At 31.6% G+C, this 16692-nt stretch overlaps 5 protein-coding genes across 5 annotated transcripts; 2 read left to right on the top strand and 3 right to left on the bottom strand.

The window, feature by feature from the left end:
- Positions 1-386: 386 nt before the first annotated feature.
- On the bottom strand, positions 387-1435 carry BX664DRAFT_302753 (superoxide dismutase). Its single transcript, XM_051542446.1, has 3 exons — positions 1392-1435; positions 1201-1330; positions 387-1121 (listed from the first exon to the last, which is right to left on the bottom strand). Exons 1-3 carry the CDS (start codon positions 1419-1421, stop codon positions 457-459), a joined length of 825 nt encoding a protein of 274 aa, XP_051396446.1. The 5' UTR covers positions 1422-1435; the 3' UTR covers positions 387-456.
- Positions 1436-1623: 188 nt separating this feature from the next.
- Positions 1624-2912, bottom strand: BX664DRAFT_341315 (etoposide-induced protein 2.4-domain-containing protein). The gene is made up of 5 exons (XM_051546972.1): positions 2823-2912; positions 2626-2758; positions 2191-2486; positions 1965-2124; positions 1624-1891 (listed from the first exon to the last, which is right to left on the bottom strand). The coding sequence occupies exons 3-5, from the start codon at positions 2421-2423 to the stop codon at positions 1688-1690; spliced, it is 597 nt and encodes a 198-aa protein (XP_051396445.1). The 5' UTR covers positions 2424-2486; positions 2626-2758; positions 2823-2912; the 3' UTR covers positions 1624-1687.
- Positions 2913-4010: 1098 nt separating this feature from the next.
- On the top strand, positions 4011-8513 carry BX664DRAFT_341309 (SacI homology domain-containing protein). Its single transcript, XM_051546971.1, has 19 exons — positions 4011-4286; positions 4389-4689; positions 4738-4879; positions 4946-5104; positions 5158-5224; positions 5286-6013; positions 6083-6159; positions 6249-6364; positions 6418-6514; positions 6578-6746; positions 6803-6993; positions 7047-7101; positions 7180-7233; positions 7289-7398; positions 7538-7647; positions 7718-7740; positions 7826-8069; positions 8138-8185; positions 8249-8513. Exons 1-19 carry the CDS (start codon positions 4049-4051, stop codon positions 8446-8448), a joined length of 3129 nt encoding a protein of 1042 aa, XP_051396444.1. The 5' UTR covers positions 4011-4048; the 3' UTR covers positions 8449-8513.
- Positions 8514-8586: 73 nt separating this feature from the next.
- BX664DRAFT_341308 (Gaa1-like protein) lies at positions 8587-11525 on the top strand (the record flags this gene model as incomplete). The annotated part of the gene is made up of 13 exons (XM_051546970.1): positions 8587-8704; positions 8773-8875; positions 8956-9044; positions 9120-9201; positions 9279-9372; positions 9465-9515; positions 9591-9692; positions 9765-9875; positions 9949-10174; positions 10271-10354; positions 10431-10584; positions 10684-10902; positions 11007-11525. Coding segments are annotated over 13 exons (1892 nt in total), but the record flags the coding sequence as incomplete, so codon positions are not given.
- Positions 11526-12011: 486 nt separating this feature from the next.
- BX664DRAFT_302746 (FAD dependent oxidoreductase) lies at positions 12012-13577 on the bottom strand (the record flags this gene model as incomplete). Its single annotated transcript, XM_051542445.1, has 6 exons — positions 13476-13577; positions 13239-13412; positions 13013-13161; positions 12870-12933; positions 12218-12730; positions 12012-12142 (listed from the first exon to the last, which is right to left on the bottom strand). Exons 1-6 carry the CDS (start codon positions 13501-13503, stop codon positions 12012-12014), a joined length of 1059 nt encoding a protein of 352 aa, XP_051396442.1. The 5' UTR covers positions 13504-13577.
- Between the last annotated feature and the right edge of the window lie 3115 nt (positions 13578-16692).

The raw sequence follows: 16692 nt of genomic DNA, 5'->3' as shown, positions 1-16692 counted from the left end.
TTTTGCATTCCATTTGTTTTACACTATTATTACTTTCCTATCTTTAGTTTATTCATTTGTTTTATATCATTTCCATTATATAGTTTGTTTTGTTTTGTATTATTTGATCATCCTTTTTTTTAAAAATCATATCTTTTTGTATTTTCTTTAGTTATCATTATATAATAAAAAGAAAAAGATTCATCTACCTTGACATATAGAGAATGCGATATATATTGGATATATATATATGTCCATTTAAACAAAAAGCAATGATGAAATGGAAAAAAGTCGGAAATAGAAAGTATTCTACGTTAAAACATGGTATCAGAATTGACATTTTATTTTCATCATCATCACAATCTATCATGACTATCCTGTTATTTTGCGATATGGAAACATATATATGTATAAAAAAAAAAAGACATATGATTTATTTCATTGATATAGTAACTAACATTATATAAAAATAACTAACTATAAACTGGATACCTTTTTGTCTTGAACTAATCTTGCTTCTTCCCATAATGTTTTTCCATTACAGGCACAGACCTTCTTCATATTTTCAAAAGCACCAGCACTTCTTGCAATAATTCCACAAAGAATACCAGGTCCACTATTACCATTCCATTTTGATTGTTGTTGTGTTTGTTTGTTCTTGCCAAGATCATCCTCATCTTTTGTAATCACCATACTACGACCAATGATATCCCATACTTTGATTCTTTCACTTTCCACCACCATATCGCCCCAACCATTATCGTCTACTTCCAAATTGCCTAAATCACCAACATGTCCAGTAAATTCATCACCATGATCCACACCAGTAGGATTGAAGTGATCGCCAGTGGAGAGCCAGCCACGTGATACATCACCACATTCATGAATATGTACTCCGTGTTTTCCTGGTGTAAGACCTTCCACAGTCAAATCAATCAAGCAGGTATCATTATCAATCTGTACAAATCGTGCTAGACCGGATTTTCCTTTTGGTAATTGTTTTGTAGGATCATCACCATAAACATCAAAGATACATACTGCTGCACCACTATGTCCTTGTTTGTCGTCTGCTACACCTTGACCACGTACTATCACTGTTCGTCCTGTTTCTTTTAAAGCCCTTGATACTTTGGATGGTGGAGCTTACATTTATTAAAATGAAAAAAGTATGCGTCAGTAACTGACTTATTTTTTTCTTTATTTTTTATTTTTTTTACTTACCAGTTCCTTCAATAGTAACCCGTTGTTCTGATAAATTGATATCAAACTGTTCAATTCCTGGAAACTGTTTCAATACGTTAGAAACATCGTCTACACATGACTGACAAGTCAATTCTACAGCAAATTCAGTCTATATATAAATAATAATATTATTAGAGAATAAGATATATTATTATTTCTTTTTTATTTACCTTGAATTGTTTCTTTAAAGACGCAACCATTTTTTAAGTTAAAAAAAAAAGAAAAAAGAAAAGTATAAAAAATTGACGTTCCCTTCCACCAGCGTCTTTTTTATTTTATTTTACTTTTTTCACCTCCGAGACCAAAATTCTGACAAAGCAAAATCAACCAATCAATGATTCTCGCTTTAGCCCTTTTTCCGTACCGACAAAAAACCAGAAAAAAAAAAAGTTATGCAAAAAGTTTTACCTCTATAATAAGCGTTTCTCTTTTTTTCTTTATTTAAATATATATTTAAATCTAGTTTCTATACTAATTTCCCTAAACTATCCTTCTTACTTTGATCCATCAAACGATCAAATAATTTAATATGAGTCACTTGAATTATAGATAATGCCAGTTTGTTCAATGCCCTAAGACCAAATAGGATTGGTATTCTTTTGTGGTTATACTGATATTGATTGTCATTCATTGAAGGTGTCGTTGTAGCTATACTTGCCATCATAATAAACTATTTTTCATTCAAATAAAAAAAAAAAAGAGGTTAGTTAGATAAAATTACATCTTCAAAAAAAAAAATTTACAATAGGGAAAGTGAATGCAAACATAGCACCAGAACGTAAACTGGACAAGAAGAACGTAAATAAAGAAGCTGGAATACCAAAACCAAGAAAATAAGCCCAATGCTGTTCAACAAATGATAAACGATGTTCCTGAGTCCATCCCAATTCAATCCATTTATATCTATATAAGAAATATGTATTAGAAATCAACCAAGATATATATATATATAAAATTGTGATTACATACTCAAAACTATAGTAAGCCATCACGATACTATTCATCATAAATCCAAGAATAACACCAATATATGGAATACGGCGTAATAGATTAACAAGTAAAGTACAATTCCCATAAAAGACAAATAGTTTCAACGTAGCAGCCATGGTCGGTTGATATAAATCAAGAGGTCGCGTATAAAAATTGGATGCATATAAACTACTTGTTCCAGTGCGTTGTAGTTGTGTAGTTTGTTTAGCCATTTGATCAAATAGGCTACCGTTGATCCATAAGAAAAAAAGATAGAATGAATAACCAATAATAACCTACAGTAGTAGTCATTATTATTATTATTATTATTATTATTATTATTTGCAAATAAAACAACAACAACAACAAACATTAGTATGATTATATAATAGAACCTTTTTCTTTTTCTTTTTTTTTTTGTTTTATAATCCTTACTTTGAAAGTATCACCAAAAATATGTTGAGGATTTGGCTCACTAAAGAAATAATCTAAAAGTAATAAACTTCCAAACCAAAGAATACCATTGACAAAAAAGGATTTGATTATGATATATTGAATGGTTCTTGATCTATATAAAAAAGAGTGATATTAGTACAAGTTATATTTGTCCATTTCATACCTTTATTATTTACCTTGATAGTATGAATAATCCTTTTTTCCACTCCAAAGCATTTTTTATACCATCAGTAAAAGACACTAAAAGTGACCGTTGAGAAGTAAAGGGCATTAAACGAAAGAAATAGTACAAAAAAGAAATTACACTTTATTCAATAATAAATGACGGAATTTAAAAATAAGATATTGCAAAAATAGGAAATAAAATATATATAGTAAGGAGAGATGACAGAAGAAAAAAATAAAAAATAAAAAGAGTTGAACGCATAATCCAGATTGAATACAAGAAGAAAAGGAGTGGCATTAGTTCCATTGAGTATAAGAGATTTTGAATAACAGAAAAAAATATATATATTTAGTCAACATATCCATTTTTTTTTTTATTATTATATTTATTTTAACTTACCTGTAGAGAAGCATTAAATACGATACTGTAATTGGAAACACCAAAGGAGATGTCAAAAAAAAAAAAAGAGAAAAAAGAGGAAAAGAAACAGAGAAAAAAAAAAAAAAAGAAACAGAGAAGAAAAAAAAAAAAGAAAAAGGAAATAGCACTTTTTTATATTATGTAAATTGCTGCTGAAGCTGCTGATGGGATAAAAAGAATCAACTCATCTGCTGAAATAATTAACATCATCAGACATGAATATTACATTTAGTATACTCCTATCTTAACTGAATATGATGATGATGATACCATATAAAAAAATAGAGTTCCTTTTTTTCCAAATATGGCTGTTGAAAAGAATCAGTTAACCATCAATCATCAATCAATGTGTTTTGACATACTCTGGAGCGATATCTGAAAAAGTGGTAATGCGACATTCATTTTGATATTTTTATTTTATAAATATCACGAAATTATTTTCTTGAGACCCAACCTTTGAAGACACTGTAAGAATATGGAAAAAGTGAAATGGATATTATGTCATTTACCGCAATCCCTCCTCATGATCATACTCTATCAAAAGAATAAAAGTTTCCTCATCATTTTATATCCATTATGTTTAAATAATGATCATCCTTTTCATCAAATGATATATTATATTATGTTTTGTTGTTTGTTTGACTAGGTTATTTGACCTTATTACAGAATACAGTGAACGACTTTACTGCTATGGTGAATTCAACCTCCGGTATCATTTTTCAAAGAATGAAAAAAAAAAAAAAGATTTTCCTTTTTTCTTTCTTCCTTTTTTTTTTTTTTTTTTTTTCGTACTTTCGAGTTACATTGGTGTCTAAAATGGAGTCGCATCTGTTACTACGTGAACATCCAAGAGCACTTGCACTTCGACCCACAGTATTGGAAGAAGCACCTTCTGGTGTTTTAGTTTTAGAACAGCATAAACTCAACCTTCCGACTTCAACCACCAAAGCAATGGCTACGTTAGTATCACCTTCCGACTTTGAAGATTCTCAGTGGCGTATACTCAACTCAAGACCTGTCTTTGGTTGTCTAGGTCTTATTGATATACTTGGAGGTAATTATATTATCAAAATAATAATAATAATAATAATAATTAATAATGATAATAATAACAATAACTAAAATGACTTTTTTTTTCTTTCTTTCTTTTTTATAGAAAGTTTTGTCGCCATTGTCACTGACTGTATTTCACTTGGACGTATTCGAGCTGGTGAAGAAGTTTATAAAATTCAATCGGTTACCTTTTACTCTTTGACTTCCTCCAAATATGATAATATTAATCTGATGACGGACGACTGGGACTCGGATGACTGGTTGGACCAACCAACGATTAATAATAACGGTGGCAATGACAATGGTGTATTTCAACATCCTTGTGCTCAACTACAAAAGTTACTTTCTATAGGCAACTTTTATTTTACACCTGATTTCGATTTGACCAAGACTGTACAAAAAAGGTAATGACATAAAATAATGATTAAAAAATATTGATTTTTTTTTTTTAGAACATCATCTGCGTCTACTATGGGAGCTCATTCATTTGATGATCACTTTTTATGGAACAAGTTTTTGATATCTGGATTATTGGAATTTCGAAACAAGCTGGACAAAAAGAAACAGATGGATTTGGACCGTGGAGGCTTTTTGGTAAAGATAGTTATTATTTTAACCGAAAATATGAAATAATAGAATCTATTGTTTATATATATATAGGTATTTGCTATCCGTGGTTATGTTGGTATCGAAACTATTATAGATGGCAACGAAAAATATGAACTTTCAACAGTATCCAAACTTAGTTGTAAACGTGCAGGAACTCGATTCAATTCTCGAGGTATCGATGATAATGGACATGTTGCTAATTTTGTAGAGGTAAGTTTTCAAATTATATATAAATATAAATATATTAATTAATTATTTTATAGACTGAAACAGTATTATGTTCTGATCGAACTTGTTATTCTTTCACACAAATCCGGGGTAGCGTACCAGGTAAACTAATAAAGCGAAAAAAAACAATGTATCTAATCATTATATATATATGTATATATAGTGTTTTGGGAACAACAAGGAATGCAACTCGTCAATCATAAAATTCAAATAGCACGTGGGCCAGACGCAACTCAGCCAGCAGTCAAACGACATTTCGATGAACTTACTCAGCGGTATCAGAATGTATCTTGTCTCAACTTGCTGTCTCAGGAAAAGGAAAAGAACAGTGGAGAAGCTCTACTTAGTAAAGCTTATAATGCAGCAGTCAAACAACTCGGACAACCTTCACAATCGGCACCAGTCAATATTATCAATTTTGACCTTCATGCAGAATGTCGCGGTGGGAATTATGAAAATTTGGGACTTTTAATGAATATTATTCAACGATCAGCAGATACATTTGGTTATTTTTTGATGGATTCGGATGACAATCAAATCATTACTTGTCAACAAGGCGTTTTCAGGACTAATTGTATGGATTGTTTGGATCGCACCAATCTGGTACAAAATGAAGTTTCAAGAAAGGTATTATTGGGCTATTTGAACAATAAAAGAAAGGATCAAGGAACGATCGATCGCTTTATTACTGCACATGCAAATCTTTGGGCTGAAAATGGTGATGGGCTCTCAAAAATCTATGCTGGTACTGGTGCTCTTAAATCTGCTTTTACTCGGACTGGCAAAGTGACTCTGATGAATGTACTTAGTGATGCGGCTCGTTCTGCAAATCGGTTTTATATCAATAATTTTCAAGACAAGGCTAGACAAGAAATCATTGATCAATTATTGGTACGTGAAAATAAAAATAAAAATAAAAAAAAAAGTATTATATATAATGATCGTTTCAACACCATTTAGGGTAAATTGGCTGGACAACGAGAAATATTGATTCATGACCCCATCAGTGATTCAGTATCACAACTGATGCAAACAAGGTAACAAAAAAAAAAAAAAAAAAAGGAAGAAGGTAAATCCAATTGTATTTATCATCCTTTTTTTTTTCTCTTCAAAAAAACAAAAATAGACTCAAGGAATATTCTACCGTCCAAAAGATCACCATTTTTTGTGGCACTTACAACTTGAATGGCAAATCATTCAAAGGGGAAAGTCTGGATCCATGGCTTTTACAGCATTTGCGATGTAAGAAATAATCATAAAGGTTGAATGTGATCCTAAATCTTGACATTTGATAGGGAACCAAAATAGTGAACCAGATATCTATGTCATTGGTTTTCAAGAAATTGTTGAACTTTCTCCTCAACAAGTAATGGCAACTGATGCTGAAAAAAGGTACAAATTAACCATTAATTCAAAAGCTTCATTGGACATACTTATATTTTTATATATATTTAGGACTGTATGGGAGCAACAAATTGAACGAACATTGAACTCAAAACAAGGGGATGGTAAATCAAGATATGTGCTTCTTCGATCCAATCAATTAGTCGGTGCTGCATTGATCATTTTTGTCAAGGCATCTGTTGTGGAAAATATCAGAAATGTTGAAACATCTACGAAAAAAGTAATGATAAATCTATGAATGGCATGTATTCTTATCTTTCTTTCACTTTTTTTTAGACTGGACTCATGGGAATGGCTGGAAACAAGGGTGCAGTGGCCATCAGAATGGAATATGGTGATACAAGCTTTTGTTTCCTTGCCGCTCATTTCGCTTCTGGCCAATCAAATGTCGATGATCGAAACGCTGATTTTCATACCATCAATCAAGGATTACAATTCCAAAGAGGACGATCTATTGATAGCCATAGGTAAAGATAACTTGATAAGGATTTCGTACCAACATCTCTTTTTTTTTTTGTAGCAACATTGTTTGGGTCAGTGATTTTAATTACCGTGTTTCTTTGCTCAATGAAGAAGTACGTGAAGAAAAAAAAAAAAAGAAAGATGTGTATTGAGTTGGATATTTATACTGTATACATTTACTTATGTTTTAGGCTCGTGCTCTTGCAAATGCTGGTAATATTGAAGGGTTATTAAGAAATGATCAGGTAAAAGAACATGATATCAAATATGAATAACTTTGACCATTTTTCATTTTACTAGCTTATCCGGGAAATGAATCAAGGTAACGTCTTCCAAGGCTATCAAGAAGGACAAATTACATTTATGCCGACATACAAATACGACAATGGGACTGATGTATATGATACAAGGTAAAAAATAAAAAAAAAAGAAGAAGAGAAAAGAAAAGAAAAGAAAAGAAAAGAAACAGATCCATTGCATGGAATGAAACGACTGTTCTTGGATATGGATACTAGAATTGATTTTTTTTTATTCTGTTTTAATAAATAGTGAAAAGCAGCGTGTACCAGGTTGGACAGATCGAATAGTATTCAAAGGGAAACAACTGAAACAAGTACAATATGATAGAGCAGATTTATATACATCTGATCATCGACCTGGTAAAATAATATAGTTATCACTTTTTTTCGATGTTAACGCATGAATTTACTAACATTTGTTCTACGCTAGTACTGGCTCTATTTGAAACCGAGGTGAATATTGAAAAGAAAAAGATTGGATAAAAAGAAATGTAATATTCATATCTTTTTTTTTTTTTTTTTTTTTTTTTTTTTTTAGATCCTGATTTTAGATCAAGCTGCCAAAACACGATTACAAAATCAATTATACAAGAAAAGTTTAGAAACTACTGGATCCGATCATTTGGTGAGTCCTTCTACTATACCTCCAAATCTACCAAAAAGAAAACCTATTACACCAGCTCGTCCGTCTACAACTCCTACGCCGCCACCATCATTTACTCCAAAACCTGTTATGCCTTTGATTGATCTTTCAGAAGATGATGTATCATTCTTCATGAATTGTAAGTATACTTTTGACAAAAAAAGGGGGTTTGAACTAATACAATAAATGTTTTTATTCATTTTATAGTACCTCCTCCAAGTACTGATAACAATCGATGGTGGGATGATGGCAATGGTATAATTATAATAGATATATTTGGAAATCAATTGACTTTTTCATTTTTTTTTTTTAATGTAGAACAACCCAAGGCAGATAAGAAAAGAACAGCACAAGGTAGAAATCCATTCTCTATACAAGATACCAAGAATTCATCATCATCACTATTACCATCTGCTCTTACAAACAATGGTTTGAACGTAGCTTGGACTCCTTCTGTATTATCACCTTCATCACCAACAAATAATAGTCAATCTTTTCCTATCAAATATCAAAATTAGAACAGTAGCTCATCTATTTTTGTATTTTATCTTTTTGAACAATAAAAAAAAAAAAATGATCCATTCAATATTTGAAACCCAGTTTTTGTCTGTAGGGATTCCCTCCCCCTTTGGTTTTTTCTTCTTTTCTTTTCAATTCAATGCTTCTCTCAAGGATTAAGGCTAGATTGGGTGGGAAGAAGAGAAGAACTCAACTTGGACTTGAAAAGAAACAAAAATTATATAACTTGATCAACAAATATATTACGCCTTTTTGGTAAGGAAAATAATTTGATCTTTTTTAAAGATGTCTAACTTTTTTTCTTTTTTTTTTTTTTTATAAAGTATACTACTCTTTCTAATTGGTTCTTGTTGGCTTCTATTATTACCGTATGATGGCTATAGCAAACAAACTTATATTTCAGAAAACGCCTTACTTCCTGGACAGGTAAACTATTAAGCCTTATTTTTTTTCTTTTTCTTCAGTAAATATAACACTAACTCTCAATCCATTCTTCCTTCTTTCAGGTTAACGTGTATTACGGTTATAACGACATTCATACAGCCGAAGACTATAGAAATAAGTTATTAGCTATTCAAACTATGAATATTACAGTGTACGTATCCGTTTTACTTTTTTTTTTTATTTTATCTTTACTCATTTTTTTAGTCGTCTCTATTCCATCATTTAGTCGCTCAACATTTATTCAAACAGAACTTCGTAAAGTTGGATTCACAACGGCTATCCAACACTTTGATATGAATGGATTATCGGTAAGAAGAGAAAATAAATTACTCAGGCTCCTATTGACTCTTACTATTTCTTTATTTCCAAATATTATGACATGTAGGGTATCAACGCGTTTGCTATCTACAGAACACCACGTAGTGATGGAAAAGAAGCATTGGTTTTGAGTGCACCCTGGATATCTCGTACAGGTGATTGTAAGTAAAGAAAAATAAAAGATAAAAGGATGATGATCACAGCAATTTAAAGGATATAATTACGGGCAATCTCATACCTTTTTCATTTACAGATAATACAAATGGAATTGCAACCTTGCTTTCTCTATCCAAATTATTCAAGCGTAAGGACTATTGAATACGAAAGGTAGTATGTGATACTTTGATAGATGGACTGATACGACTTTTTTTTTTCTTAGGGAATGTTTATTGGTCGAAAGATATCATTTTACTGGTGACGGATCATGAAAATGTTGGTACACAAGCATGGTTAGAAGCATATCATGGCATAGAACAAAAAGGTAAACTGAACTGACCATAAAAAAAAAAGGTTCACTCGTATTTATTCATTCCTTTTATTATGATTGGGAAAGGGCAAGAAACATTATCCTCATTAGCGATGCCTCGATCGGGTGCAATCCAAGGTGTAGTGAATCTGGATTTCCCTGGTGTCAACGATTATGCAAGTTTAGGACTCTTTTTTGGTAATAGAATGATAATTTGCCTCTTTTTCAATGATTTATATTCTTTTTTTTTCCGTTTTCTGTTTTATGATAGAGGGTGTGAATGGACAACTACCAAACTTGGATTTGATCAATACCATACGCGTTGTGGCCCAAAATACAGCAAGAGTGCCCATCACCTTACATGATGAGATGGAGGCTGGCAGTAATCATGAACAATCTCTTTCCATACGTTATTGGATTTCATTGAAACATGTGCTTAGAACAATGAAATATCAAGTGATTGGTCATCCTTCAAGTGATGCTGGACAATATCTTCGGTAAAAAAAAAAAAAAAAAAAGGAATGATGTTGATAGAAAATCAGAAGTATCGAATAAAAAACTCACTTTTTTATATGATGTGTTTGTTTTTATAGTTACAAAATAGATGCAGTGACCATTCACGGTATTCATGGTTCAGATCAATTGGATGCATTGTTCGGTTTCCATCGTATAGGCGTGTAAGTAGATCAGAGGCATATGTGTGTGTTTGTATTGACTAACCTCTTTTTTTTTTTTTTTTTCTCAAATGAATAGGTTGATAGAATCTACTTTTCGAAGTTTAAACAATTTATTGGAACATTTCCATCAATCCTTCTTTTTCTACTTGTTACCCAACGTGACCCGATATGTCTCTATTGGTGCGTATATGCCTCCTATCATCTTGTATGCTTGTAGTTTGGTTTTTCAAATATCCTTTTTTGTATTATTATATCAATAATGAATGTTATTAATTCTGATAATGACAATGGTGATATTATAACCTTAACATTTTATTCTGTATATATACTCTCTAGCACTTTATTATTTAGACCCAAAGGCATTGGAATCGGATTATCAAGAAACCAAAAGCAGGAAAGGTGCGGTGCATTCGGCTTACACTGTCTACAGGAAACCTATTTCTTTCTCATTTTTGATATTGGGTATTGTCCATCTCACTGGTATGGTGACATTATATATGATGCAACCTTGGGTGACAAATTGGCTTGAGGAAAGGTTCCATGATCAGGTAAAAGAAATAAAAATAAAAATAAAAAAATTAAAAAAAAAGGTGATGACATTGATCTGACATTTTGACCTTTTTTTCTTTTTTCTGATTTATCAAATGAGTAGGAGCTGATTATTCAATTTAGCATTGTTTCTGGTATCTCTTTGATGACAATTCTTTGGACAAGTATTTGGGTGACACAGACTTGCTCTCCATTACATGACGGACGGATGTTGAAATCAATATGTTTAGCAGTGTCTGCCATGATCATTGCTACTGTTTCTTTACTGAATCTTAGTCTTGCAGTAGCAACGTCACTCGCTACTGTGATTCCTTATACTTTGATCCGACCTACTAGTTCTTACTTTTGGCGTCTTATCCAATGTTTACTACTGATACTTCTCTCTCCTGTTGGCCTTGTCTTGATATATTCGAATGTCGCTGACACTCATGTTACCACTCTCCTGTCACAGTTGATATTTGATTATCAGATCGTACATTCTTGGTTCATCGTGTTTATATGTATGGTATATTGGCCCATCAACATGGCTATGGTCGTTTTAGTCTTCACAACTTGGCAATAATATTAGTATATTTATAGTGTTATTATGGTTGAATCACAATAAAACTAGTGTTTACAATGATTTTGTTTCTGACTATTATGTTATTGATAGTGGTGGTGAGTTATAGTATTGATATGATCTTGAAGAAGGTGATTAATTGTCTGTGATGATAATTGGGGTAAATGATGATTTGATAGTTATGAAAGATGGATGGAAAAAAAAGATGATTGAGACTGAAGAATGCGTAAAGAATATCACTTTGTATTGAGGTAAGATAAAAAAAAAATCATGACATGTTCCACAACATCGAAATGATATCAAGCATATATTAATTACAAAAAGACAAATAAATCAAATAGATCAAAGGTATATTCAACATCATCTATTCAGTAAATCAAAAATTCACCGTTCCATTTAAAACAATTAGTATACAACTATAAAAATTCAAAAATAGGAAAAATAAAAATAATAAAAAGAAGATCTAATACTACTAACTAACTAAATAATCATCTAACCGTCAAGCAGTACATAAAGTAAAAACAAAAAAAAAATAAGGACCCTTTCATTTCATAGCTTGGATATACGTTCATCCTTCAAAAGTTGCAAAACCTTGGCGCTAGATCCCCAGCTTGATTGGTAACCATGAGAAGAATGTCCATAATTATGGCATACAATCACCCGATCACCATTGGTACGATCTATCAAAGAATAATATAAAGCGAGTGATCAGGTTAGTGTTCAACCAAAATAAATATCAATCATCAGAAACTTACATTTGATTTCCTTTTCTAAACGAATACCATCCTTGCGTCCAGGCCGAAGACCAACATTGACAGAGACAATATCAAACGCATCAGGACCTTGGCCATGTGTGAGATAAGGATGAAGTTTATAGCAATTTTCCAGGATAGTTTTGGTTAATTGAGGATCAGCTTCGGGATTGGTGTTTCCAACGTCCATAGTACCACCACATACCACAGTACCATCAGAGCGAGGAATAATATAGGTACAATAGGTTTCAACAGGACTTACATCTCTATATAGTTGGAACTTGACATGAGGAGCACGAACAACCACAGTTTGACCTCGAACAGGATACATAGTATTATCTTGTACATCCTTGAGATATTTGCTACCAGCACCAGCACAATTGATCAGAGTATCAGCATCCTTGTATGTTTCCATCACACTTTGAAGACTGTCAAAAGCTTGTCGTTCCAATTTACCACCCAAGGACTTGAATGTTTTGATCAACCAACCAAGGTACTGTGGTACATTTGCAGTGACTATAAAAAATAGGTTTGTGAGTCATCATACTACACATCGGTGTTTTTGTATAAAACCATTCCTTTTTCGGGATTCTCACCACTGTCTTGGATAGCATAGCCGTGAGAATAACTCCGTTTTCCTTTTTTTTTCACTTACAAGCAACAAATCGATAACCATGAGCGATTCCTTCTGGTAATTCATCCTTATTTAGTTTTGCATACTAAGAAATGAAACATAATATATATATATATATATATATTAATATACCAATGTCATTATTATTTTATCTAGAGACTTACGTCTTGAAAGAGATCGCGAACCCAATGATTATCTTCGCCAGGAGCGTCTTCTCGTTCATAATATTGATAACCAGGGCAATAAACAACACCAGATTCAGGTTCTTGATTGGCAAGGCGATGGAATTCATTATATGTATAACGGTCAATTTCTATCAAGGTACAAGCAATATATATATATATATATTAGTGCCAAGAATGAATAAAAGTATGTACATTAGGTACTCACCTTGAAGACGTTTATCCTTCACAGAGGCAAAAGTAATGATAGAAGCACCAGCGAAAGCAGAAGCGTACTCAGCATCCTTGTCACCACCAGGAATGTATTTACCAACGACAGTAACTTGTTTAGCACCATTGCGCAAAAGAGTTATACCAGTAGTCAAACCACTTACACCAGCGCCTAAGTCGAGAAAAAAAAAAAGAAATGAGGAACAAGGTATTATATGCATGAATGAAAGTTTACCTAAAATTACAACGTTACGGAAGGACATGGGAAAAGGATACAATGAGAAATATAATGAGAAAAAAAAAGAAGTTGATTCAAGGAAAGAAAGAAATAAAAAAAAAAAATTCATGAAACTTATATCCATCCAAAAAAACGATCGGCGTTTGAAAAAAATTGAATAAATGACGGTTTAGTGATCAATCAATCATAGTCGTCCAGTCATCCAGTGTCAATATGTATAGGACGTTCATTAGAATTGGATTTCTGTAGATTTCTTTATATATCAATACGAGTGGAACAAATGTATAACAGCGGATACATACACAGGTAGGATGGATAATAATAATCGGTTACAAAATCAAAGTGAGGATACATACTATTAAGAACGACAACAAGACATCAACCTGACATCAATATTCCTTTTCAATTTGATTGGATAACTATCTATGTTTAGATTCAAGAGAAGAAAGAGAATTCTGTGAGAAAAGAAAAATGTCTCGTCCATTGTGCTTTTGCTTTGTCCGCTGAGATAAAATTTGATACTGTGAGAAATAAAAAATAAAAAAAGAACGCGTTTGTTTTAATTTTTCTTCCTCTTCTTCTTTTTATCACTTTTTTTTCTTTTTCTTTCTTCTTTTATTTATACGTTTATATTTTAATACAAAGCAAAGTAAAGTAAAATAAAAGAAGACTTTTTTATGTGTATTCATTGTATTCAATGAACTAACTGAGTCATTCTCTTTTCTTTAGTTTGTGTTTACAGTTACCTTCTAGTTAAAACAACCAAACACAAATATATATTTAACATATTATACTTTAGTTTAATATGGTAAATCATCTATTTCATTACACCATCAACTTTATCTACGATATTAATATCATCTTTTTTTTTTATTTCAATCTATATTCTAGATACAAATATGATTGATTAAAGTAAGTCAAAAAAAAAAAAAAGATAGTAACTCTGGTATTTTCTAAGCTTATTATTCTTTCTTTTTTATTTATTTATCTCTTTTATACAGTCCAACTTATTTTACTATACGCTTCTCCTTTTATCTATGTGGTTTTACAAATATATTTTTTACTCTTATTAAAGGTAAGTTTCAAGAACAAGTCCTTTTCTTCTTTCTAACCTTCCCTTTCTCCTTTTATTTTTTTTATATACGTTCTTCTGATGCTGATCTTTGTATTACAACATCTATCCACCTAGGGCCACTATTCTTTCTTCTTTATCATCTTTTCTACTTGGTATTCTGGTTAATCATTATTACTGAATGTAAGAGAAATTTAGATACACAAAGGCTTATCATTGTAACTTTATGTCAATAGGATACTACGCGAGATGGCTATTCATCTGGAATAACTTGATGGATAGACAGCAGAATTTACAGAATGGATGGACAGGTAATAGGATCAACAAAATAAATGAATACAGTAGGATCAAAAAGATGGAAGGGCATACAACAGAATCTACAAAATGGACGAACATAAAATAGGATCAACAATGGGTCAACAGAATTAAACAGCAATGGATACATACTACTGTCCAAAAGATAGACGACATGAATGAACTGGATATATTATTATAGGATTCAACTGGATTCGACTTTACCATTAATTAGAAGTATCTTTTTGATCTTTTTTCTCTCATTCTTTGTTTGTGGATCATTAGTGATTGTTATTACTGGTAGTTTACTTATAAGATCAATTTCATTCTTTAATAAAATTCATATTCATTATCACTATTTAGTTATTATTACTTGATTATTTCAATATCATCAATCGTTATCGATACATTCCAACTTTTGTACCTGGTTCCTTAAAAATAAATTAAATCACAGATGAATGCAAGCAAAAAGATCATGTTAATTCTTTCTTTTTATTATATATTGCTATTCGACTCCCTCTATTCCCATATATTATCAGCAATAAAAAGGAAAATAACAAAGAATTAATCTACTTTCTGTTGTATATACATTACTGTCACTAGTACAGTACAATATAGAATACATATGCTATTTGATATGTTGTTACCTTTTATCTATTCGGACTTTTCATTTTTTATTTTATTTCGTTTCCACGTCATTTTATTTTATTTTTTACTTGTTTTCTTTACTTTTTTCCTTTATTCATTTCTCATACATTCATTCGTCATGCTTGCCAAGGATAAGTAACGCCATAAAACATAACCACCTTGACTGATTCACAAAATGTAACAGAATCTAAATGGACAAATGGACTACCAACATTCTTAGTGAACATCCTTAGCAACGCAAGTGTGCAAACTATATCATTTTGATCGTCTCCTTCTGCCTTGCTTGATATCTCTCTTTCTCTTTCTCTCCTCTATCGTTAATTATCATCATTCATCAAACTTGTACTTTATATCAACTTTAGTATTACTGCACTATATCATTGATTGGAACTGTTTTTTTTATAACATTTTTTTAAAATACATATACCTAATAAACTTATTTTTATCTTTCAACTTAATTTTATTTATCCTCTATTTGTGTACATTTGTTTATTTATCCATCACTGACCCATCTTACCACAACTTTCATTCTAATCGAAACAATTATACCTTAAACCCTAATGTAATAGGGCGCGCGCCGTGCACCCATGTAAAAGCCATAGGGAAAAAAAAATTTTTTACAAGTCGATTTGCTGAATAAAGCTTTACTTGGCTTTACTTAGGGTTTAAAGAAGTACATATATACAGTATTAACTTATACACTATTAGATAGTACATATATTACTTTATGAAACTATACTTTATGAACATTGAATTGCATTAAACATATATTGTATAATAAACACATATTGTAATTTTCATATATATTTTTTTAAAACAGACTTTTTTATTGATGTTGTAAATACTATATAACTACTTCTAATTCTAATAATAATGATATGTGGTCAAAGATATCCCGTAAAAACGTCCGGGACCCAAAACCCTTTCGCTTGCCACGATTTTGGAGCCATCGAGGGCTGTGATGATGACTCCAAAACCGTGGCAAGAAAGCCTTGACCCAAGACCCAAGACCCAAAGCCCACGACCAGGAGGAGGGAAGGATGGATGGATGGATGATCGCTTGTGACCCCAACTTGTAGTCCAACAAGGAGATGATGATGATCGCTTGTAATCCAAAGCCAGAAAGAAAAAAGGATAGATGATCATTTGAATCCAACACCATAAAGAAAGAGATGGATGATGACAACTAGAATCCAAAAC

This window comes from Halteromyces radiatus (assembly GCF_025201355.1).
Source record: "Halteromyces radiatus strain CBS 162.75 chromosome Unknown BX664scaffold_9, whole genome shotgun sequence".
Lineage (NCBI taxonomy): Eukaryota > Fungi > Mucoromycota > Mucoromycetes > Mucorales > Cunninghamellaceae > Halteromyces > Halteromyces radiatus.
Note: the sequence above shows the minus strand (reverse complement) of the source record. Positions and strands in the feature narration are given on the sequence as shown.

What these genes read in the sequence shown, in the direction of transcription:
- BX664DRAFT_302753 (XM_051542446.1), bottom strand. Translation starts at nt 1,421, where the DNA reads ATGGTTGCGTCTTTAAAGAAACAATTCAAG. An exon ending in CTTTAAAGAAACAATTCAAG is followed by an intron (nt 1,331 to 1,391) that starts GTAAATAAAAAA and finishes ATTTATATATAG; the next exon opens with ACTGAATTTGCTGTAGAATT. An exon ending in GGTTACTATTGAAGGAACTG is followed by an intron (nt 1,122 to 1,200) that starts GTAAGTAAAAAA and finishes AATAAATGTAAG; the next exon opens with CTCCACCATCCAAAGTATCA.
- BX664DRAFT_341315 (XM_051546972.1), bottom strand. Translation starts at nt 2,423, where the DNA reads ATGGCTAAACAAACTACACAACTACAACGCACTGGAACAAGTAGTTTA. An exon ending in ATGGCTTACTATAGTTTTGA is followed by an intron (nt 2,125 to 2,190) that starts GTATGTAATCAC and finishes TTTCTTATATAG; the next exon opens with ATATAAATGGATTGAATTGG. An exon ending in TTGCATTCACTTTCCCTATT is followed by an intron (nt 1,892 to 1,964) that starts GTAAATTTTTTT and finishes AATGAAAAATAG; the next exon opens with TTTATTATGATGGCAAGTAT.
- BX664DRAFT_341309 (XM_051546971.1), top strand. Translation starts at nt 4,049, where the DNA reads ATGGAGTCGCATCTGTTACTACGTGAACATCCAAGAGCACTTGCACTT. An exon ending in AAATCATTGATCAATTATTG is followed by an intron (nt 6,014 to 6,082) that starts GTACGTGAAAAT and finishes AACACCATTTAG; the next exon opens with GGTAAATTGGCTGGACAACG. An exon ending in GCTTTTACAGCATTTGCGAT is followed by an intron (nt 6,365 to 6,417) that starts GTAAGAAATAAT and finishes GACATTTGATAG; the next exon opens with GGAACCAAAATAGTGAACCA.